General features: G+C 58.8%; 1 protein-coding gene across 1 annotated transcript; it reads right to left on the bottom strand.

Moving 5' to 3' along the window:
* Nucleotides 1-536: 536 nt before the first annotated feature.
* SHISA7 (shisa family member 7) lies at nucleotides 537-7,770 on the bottom strand. The gene is given in 5 exon segments (XM_047100914.1): nucleotides 537-1,180; nucleotides 3,456-3,605; nucleotides 5,712-5,866; nucleotides 7,090-7,241; nucleotides 7,243-7,770. Coding segments are annotated over 5 exon segments (1,629 nt in total).

Consider the following 7,770-nt stretch of genomic DNA (forward strand, 5'->3'; position numbering starts at 1 on the left):
TGCCAGAGATGACACCATAAGGGTGAGACTTGTCTCTGCGATGACATTCACAGGAAGGAATCTTTGTCTCTAGGGATGATGTCATAGGGTAAGGCGTTGCCTCTGCTGTGACCTCCCAGGAAGAAAGTCTGTGATGACTTCATGGAACATAGACATGGCCGCTAGCGTTGATTCAGGAGCGGGCCTGTTCTTCTGTGACGGATTAATGGGGAGGAGGCTTTGTCCCTGTGATGACATCACAGAACACAGACGTCTTCACTAGTGATGAGCTCAAGGCAGGGCTCTTCCTCTGTGATAACGTCATGGGAAAGGGGCCTTGCCTCAGACGGTGACATAGGAGGAGGGATCTTATCTACCGTGACATCCCAGAAGGAGGTTTTGTCTCCGGGGACGATTCCATCCAAAGCAGTGTCCTCGGAGGCAGCCCCCTGGCCACAGGCCGATCCTGGGTCCCAGGCCCCTGGAGTGTGTTGAGGGATCCGGGCTGGGACGGGGGCCCCCGCGAGGCCGCAGCCCCCAAGCCCCCGGGCCTGGCCTCAGACGGTCACCTCGTTCTTGCTGGCGGTGCGCAAGTGCTGCGGCAGGTGGTGGCCGGGGATGAACTGCAACTGCTCCAGCGTGCCCTGGCGCTGGAAGGGCGGCCTGCGCGCCAGCGTGCCCCCTCCCCCGCCGGCGTCCGACAGCCAGGCGGGCTGCGGCGAGCCGTGCAGACCGTGGTGGTGGTGCGGGTGCAGGCCGGGCGGCGGGGGCAGCCCGTGCAGCGGCGTGGGGGGCCCCCCGGGTCCCAGCAGCAAGGTGGAATGGGACGCGGCCAGACCCGCGCGGGCGGCGGGCTCGGGGGGCAGCGCGGGGCTGCGCGGGGGCGACAGCAGGTGCTCCCGGCTCTGGCGCAGGGCCTCGGGCGACGAGAGGAGCAGGTGCTCCTGCGACACCAGGCGCGCGCGCGGCAGGGTGAATTCGTAGCGCGCGCGGCCCGCGTCGCCCAGCAGGTGCTCCTGGGACATGACGCGCCGCGGGTTGGGCGCGGGCGCCAGGCCCAGCTCCTCGGGGCCGCCCCAGGCGTCCATGCGGTAGCCGCCCCCCGTGCCAGGTCGCCGAAGAGTGTGCAGGGGCAGCGTCCCGCGGGGCATCTCCCCCAGGTGCCGGCGCTTCAGGTAGGCCTCATCCAGATCCTTCTCGGCTGGGGGAAGAGGGGGAAAGGCCATACAGGTAAGTCCCCAACCAGTCCAGAACGTGCCCCCGCCGCCCTGGCTTCCGTACATCCCACACCCATGAGGACCCCAGGGATCACCAGAATGCCCTGGTCATTATTAGCCTGGGCACAGGTAGGTGACATAGGTGACATAGGTGGGGGGATCTTATTTAAATAAAAAAAATTTTTTTTAATAAAAAAAAAATTTTTTTTAACATTTATTCGTTTCTGAAAGAGAGAGAGAGAGACAGAGTGCAAGCTGGAGAGGGGCAGAAAGGGAGACACAGATCTGAAGCAGGCTCCAGGCGCTGAGCTGTCAGCACAGAGCCCGACGCGGGGCTCGAACTCGCGGACCGCGAGATCGTGACCTGAGTCGAAGTCGGCGCGCAACCGACTAAGCCACCCAGGCGCCCAAGTGAGTCTCAAATTTTAGTCGGCCAAAACCATCAGGCCAGCTGTGTGACCAAACGCACATTCCTAGGCCCCACACAGATGGTGGGCCAGTAGATGGGGGGGAGTTTCCTTCCCCCCGCACCCCCCTCCCCAAATTTGGAGATGTGACCTATTCGTGGGTTATGAAGTCAGTTTTGTAGAGGCTGAATGGCATTTTAAAATTAACTAGAATAGAAAATTTTCAGAAAGCATCCACCCAGGGACGCCTGGCTGGCTCAGTCAGTGAAACATCCGACACTTGGTCTCAGGGTTGTGCATTGGAGCCCCACACTGGGTGTAGAGATTACTTTAAAAAAATAAATAAACATTTAAAAAAGTTATTTAAAAAGAGGCATCGGTATACTAGGGGAATAAGGGTAAGCAACCAGTTCCTAAAATTTTTATTTCAGTTACGTTTGTGTTATTGAAATATTGATGGATGCAGTGACAGTACCTGGGGTTTGTTTTAAGATAATCCGCTAAAAGTGGGCTGAAGGGAGTCTAGATTAACAAAATGTTGCTCATGGTTGAGTTGAGCGATGGGAACATGGGGATTCGTTTTACAATCTCTTCTAATGCTGGGCATGTTTGAAAATGTCCATAACAAGTTTCAAAGTTTTGCTGTAACTAAAAATTATACATATTATATGTGTCTCAGGGGTCATGATATAAAAAGCATTTCTTAATGTGGCTCTCAGTTTAAATCTTTTTTTTTTTTTTTTAATGTCTATTTTTGAGGGGGTGGTGGAGGGCCAGAGAGAGAGGGAGACAGAGAATCCAAAAGCCAGACTCAGGGCTTGAACTCAGGAACCGTGAGATCATGACCCGAGCTGAAGTCAGATGCTTAACCAAGTGAGGCACTCGGGCGCCCCTGGCTCTCAGTTTAAAATGTTTGAAGGCTTAGGGTGCTTGAGTGACTCAGTCAATTAAGCGTCTGACTCTTAATCTCGGCTGGCATCATGATCTCGTGGTTTGTGGGTTTGAGCCCACATTGGGCTCTGCACTAACAGTGCGGAGCCTGCTTGGGATTGTGTCTCTCCCTCTCTGCCCCTCCCCCACTCTCTTTCTCAAAAATAAATAAACTTAAAAAATAATAAAATGTGGGGCGCTTGGGTGACTCAGTCAGTTGAACGTCTAACTTTGGCTCAGGTCATGATCTCGTGGGTCATGGGTTCAGGCCCCGTGTCAGGCTCTGTGTTGATAGCTCGGAGCCTGGAGCCCGCTTTGGAGTCTGTGCCTCTGCCTCTCTCTGCCCCTCCCCTGCTTGTGCTCTGTCTCTCAAAAATGAATAAACGTTAAAAAATTTTTTAAAAAAATAATGAAATGTTTGAAGGCTCTTGCCACTGACCCAGAAATGTCCAGAATCACAGTGATTGGTCCAGGGATGAGCGTGTGACCCAATTTGGACCAGTGGGATCTAGACCTGGGAATGCTGGGATCATTGGGAAAGACCCTTTTCTGCTGGCAGAATAGCATCTTGAAATTTCTCAGGTCAGTCTTTGCTACCACTAAACAAGAATCTGTCTGAAGATAAAGAAGAGATGTAGAATCCTGGAGATAGCTTTTGAACCCCTGGATCCAGCCATACCTGAAGCTCATGATTCATAGACTTTCCCGTATCAAGCCAATGTAGTTGCCTTTTGTTTTTGGCTTAAGTTGTATTTCTGTTAATTGTAAATACAAGTCCTAATGAATACAATAGATCTTAGGGGGGGCACGGATATGCATTTTTAAAAAGCACTTTCAGAGGCCTATGGGGCCACTGTCCACACTCCTAAACCCAGGTCCTGGCCCCACCCCATCACCTTCCCCTCCCCTTCCTGGGACTCACCCAGTCTCTTGAGGGAGGAGTAGCGGTTGAGTTCAGATTTCACAGCGGCCTCGTAGGACGGGGGCAGATGTGAGAGGTTGTGGAAGGACCGAGAGCAGGACAGCGTGGAGTAGTGCAAGGAGGGGCTGGGTGGCGGAGCGGCACGCCAGTCTGGGGCAGAGGGGCATGGCAGGGGTCAGTCCAGCCCCTCCTCCCTCAGGCCCAGGAGTCCAGGCTCCCAGCCCCTTCTCCCTTTGACCCAGCAGTTCCAGCCCCCAGCCCCTTAGGGAGTGGAAACCAGGGATGCTGGCCCCTCAGGGACACTTGCTCCCCCGACCTCAGGAGACAGGCTCAATGCTGGGGAAGCAGGTCATGTCACAGGAAGAGAGGTAACTGGCACGTGCTCAGCACCTGCTGTGTGCCTGGCCGGAGGCTGGAGGGGCCGTCCACTCCACACATTTCCCCACAAACCCAGGCAGGAGAGAGATGAGACTGGGAAACTGAGGCTAGCTCGGTCACCTGGCTGGACTGGGAGGTCAGGGCTCACAGGATCTCACGCCTGCTCTATCCTGGGCACCCAGCTCAGGCTTAATACAGGCAGGGAAGGAAAGGAGCCTCTGTCCTCCCCCCAACCCAGCCCCAGTCCCTACCCATCGTGGCGGCATGGTGCTTGGGGCTGTTGACGTTGAGGTGCAGGTAGTTGTGGTGCAGATTATCTGTGGGGACCAAGAAGGGAAGTGGTGTCACTGCCATCACCCACTCCCAGCTGGCACTGCTGTCCTGGTCTCACGGGAGGATTTCCACTCATGTCCTCTGGGTTCCCAGCTCTGATCCCTCCTATCTCCTGAATCTCTGCTCTGACCTTCCTCACCCTTCTGGATCATCAAATCGGCTTCCTGGCCATTTGGCCAGCCCATCTTCCAGATCAGCACCCCCCCCCCCCGCCTTGGTAGTACTGCCGACACCCACACCTGCCCCTGCCCCTATGCTGCTGGAGTCTCTTCCCGCGGCTGACTGTCATCCACAGGACAAAATCTAAGCCGGGAATGGTGTTTGAGGCTTACTCGGCCCTAGCTGACGCCTTGCCTGAATGAGCCTAGCTCAGTCCTGCCACAGGGCCTTTGCAGATGCTATTACGCTGTTCTCTCTGACTTGAATTCCTTCCTCCCCTTCTTTGCCTGAAGAACTACTCATCCCTCAAGATCCACCTCAAATGTCTCTTCCTTATATTACGATTCAAACCCATCCCTTCCCCTACATTTCTGACCCCAGCTCAGGCCTTGTCCTGTATAGCCTGCATTACTACCCAGCCTCCTCCTGCACCTTCTTCCTCTCATCTCTCCCCCTTCACATGAGTTCCCGAAAAATTCTTCCACTCACTTCTGACTTTGTTGCTCCCCTGTTCTAAAGTCCTCCATGGCTCCCATGGCCATCGGGACAAAGACAGAGCTCCTCAGCTCAGCCCGGTGCTCAGGTCCTTCCTGAGGTGTCTGCCCACCCTCTCCCTGGCCTCACAGACTATGCTTCAGAGGCTCAGACCTTGCCCGGCCCAGGTAGGCCCCTCACCCTCCAGGCCACTGCTCAAACGGTATCCTGGGGGAAGTCTTCCTCCTCCTCCTCCTCCTCCTCCTCAAACCAGACGAGACTCTTTTTAACCTGTTACAGCTCCCTGGACTTCTCCCTGGTGAACTCATCATAAAATACGAGAACAGCTCATATTTATATGGACCTTTTTTCTGTGCGAGGCACTGCTCTAAGCCTTCCGTCGTTAGTTCATTTGAGCTTTGCAGTAACCCTATGCGCTGAGCGCCGCGACGCTGCTTGTTTTATGGCCGGGGGAAGTGAGGCCCAGAAAGGTGAAATCGTGTGTCCCAGGTAGCCAGCGGCAGAGCCAGGGTTCAAACCCAGGCAGTGTTCAGGACATTCTAATTCAATAGTTAGGTGCTTTCTTGTGTGTGTGTGGCTGTTAGGAGCTCTGACACTGGCTTTCTCAAGTGCAGGGGCCGAGAATGTCTACATTGAAATCACCGTGGCGTCCGTGGCACCCACCCAGGGGGTTCACGGGAGGGCAAGGAGGGGTCCTGATTCACAGCAGGGTCCCTCCAGCCTTGCCGGGAACTGGTCGGGTTCAGAGCAGGAAGAGGCTGGAGGGTGGGCTGGGGGCGCGGGCGGGGCCTGGGCGCCGGGGGTGGGGCTACCCGGGGAGGGCGGGGCTACAGGGCAGATGGGCGTGGTCCGAGGCCGCAGCGGCATTCCCGGCTCCCAGGTCCCACTCACCGAGATTGGAGGGCTTCACGGTGTTGTAGAGGGTCTTGGGCGTCCTCGGGGGCATGCTGTCGGGGCCCCCGACCCCCGGGGTCAAGGAGCTGCTTCGTGCCCGGTCCGGGCGGGTCCCAGGCCCAGCCTGATGCCTCAGAATGTCCACCAGAGCCCTAAAGGTGGCAGAGAGCCGGTCAGCGGCCTGGGGACGGGGGTGGGGGCAGGGAGAGGGAGGCCCCAGCCTTCTTTTCCCTCCCTGCTCTCCCCTTTGGGGGAGTCGGTCAGCTCGGCGGAGCTCCTCGTCTTTGGCCACGCCCATCGCTAATGTCCATCTGAGCACCGCCCGCCCCAAGGTTCCTCCGACCACATTTCTTGCTTGAAGCGCCCCTTCCCCGATTCGTGGGGACCCAGCCCCTTCTGTGGTCCTTCCCACACCGTCCTCCCTGGGCCCCCACCCCACCCTGAACCTGGGGCCTCCCTCCTGTTCCTTTAACAGCCTTCCCTTGGCGGTAAAGTGTGCCTCTTCCGTCCGGGTGTGCGGACCGAAACCCTGAGACTCGCCCCTGGCTCCTGGAGCTTCTCTTTCTTTTCATGCCCCTCAGCCATCTTGGACTTCCAAAGTAAATCCCTAGCGGACCACTTGCCGCCTGTGCTGCCCCCAGTGCCTCCTCTCATTGCTAGTGTCCTAAGGGGCCTCCCGCTTCCACCCTGGTCCCCTGCTGTCCCCAAAGACTCCTCTGGAACCATCAGATGGCTTCGTGCCTGAGCTCCTCGCCCTCCAGACCCCCCCCCATCACTCTTAGAATAAACCTGCTTCCGCCCACTGCCCCGCAGGCTCAGAGGCTCCGTCGCTGTCCCGCAAGTTCTATCAGGACGTTTATACGTGCTGTTCCCTCAGCCTGGAATACCCTTCCCACAAATACCCGTTCGACTTGCTCACCCTCCCCACCACTCACATTTAATGATAACGGCAGCCAGCGTTTACGGAGGGCTTACTATGCGCCCAGACTTGACATGAATCAACTCAGTTAATCCTCACTACAGTCTGACCTGGGATTGAAAGCCAGTTCACCCAGCAGGGCAGGGACCTGGTTTGGTCCACAGCTGTATGCCCAGCTTCTGACCCACACACAGACGGTGCCCAACAAATACTTTGTTGGATGGATAAAGGCCTGAGCCTCTCCCGTCACTCAGCAGCCGGGCCGGTTCTGTCGCCCCTATTCTTGGGACCCCTTCGGTCTCCCTGGGGGTCTGCTCCCGCGCTCGCGGTGGCTGCCTCCCGCATCTCTGAGCAAGCCTGGTTCCCTGTAGCCCTGCCCTCTCCAGATGGCTCCACCCCTGATAGCCCAGGCCCCGCCCCCAGGCGCCCTGCCCTAGGGTCCCAGCGCTCACACACCTGGGCACGTTGATCTCCCGGTGCGCCCTGGGCGCACGGGACGCCTTGCTGAAGGCCACTTTGGCGCCGACGCCCACGGCCAGGGCGAAGCTGATGACCCCGCACACCACGTAGGCCGTGCTGCCCCCGGGGCCCTCGCCCCCGCGCCCCCCCTGCGCCCCCCGCCCGGCCCCCTTCCAGCCACCCGGCCTGGCCGGGCCCGGGCCCCCCGCCCGCACCCCCGGCACCCCCGACGCCCCCGGCCAGCGGCGGCGGCGTGGTGGCCCAGCGCGGCGTGTCGTAGTTGGAGCAGGACGCCTGTGCCAGGCGCATGTGGCGGTGCTCGCAGCAGAAGCGGTAATGGCAGGTGCCGCAGCAGAAGCGGTAGGAGCCGGTGCTGCAGTTGAAGGTGGCGTCGTACTGTCCCATGACATCGTAGTAGCCGTGGCAGAGCTCGGCCGGAGGGGGCGCCCGCGCCGCCGCGCCGGTCCCGCTCGCCGTGCTGGTCCTGGTGCCGTTGGCGCCCGGGCCCGCAGCGCCCCCGCCGCCCGTCAGCGCCCCGGTCAGGCGCCGCAGGTGCGCCAGCAGGGCGGGCAGCGGGCCCGGGGGCTCGGCGCTTGTGGTGTTGGACGGGCGCGCCCCGGCCTGGCGGGCGGTCGAGGCCAGGAGCAGGAGGGTCCCGAGCAGCAGGAGGGACGGCAT

Source organism: Lynx rufus, unplaced genomic scaffold, assembly GCF_022079265.1.
Source record: "Lynx rufus isolate CCGP_SWC_20201006 ecotype Redwood Valley unplaced genomic scaffold, mLynRuf1.p SCAF_54, whole genome shotgun sequence".
Classification (NCBI taxonomy): domain Eukaryota; kingdom Metazoa; phylum Chordata; class Mammalia; order Carnivora; family Felidae; genus Lynx; species Lynx rufus.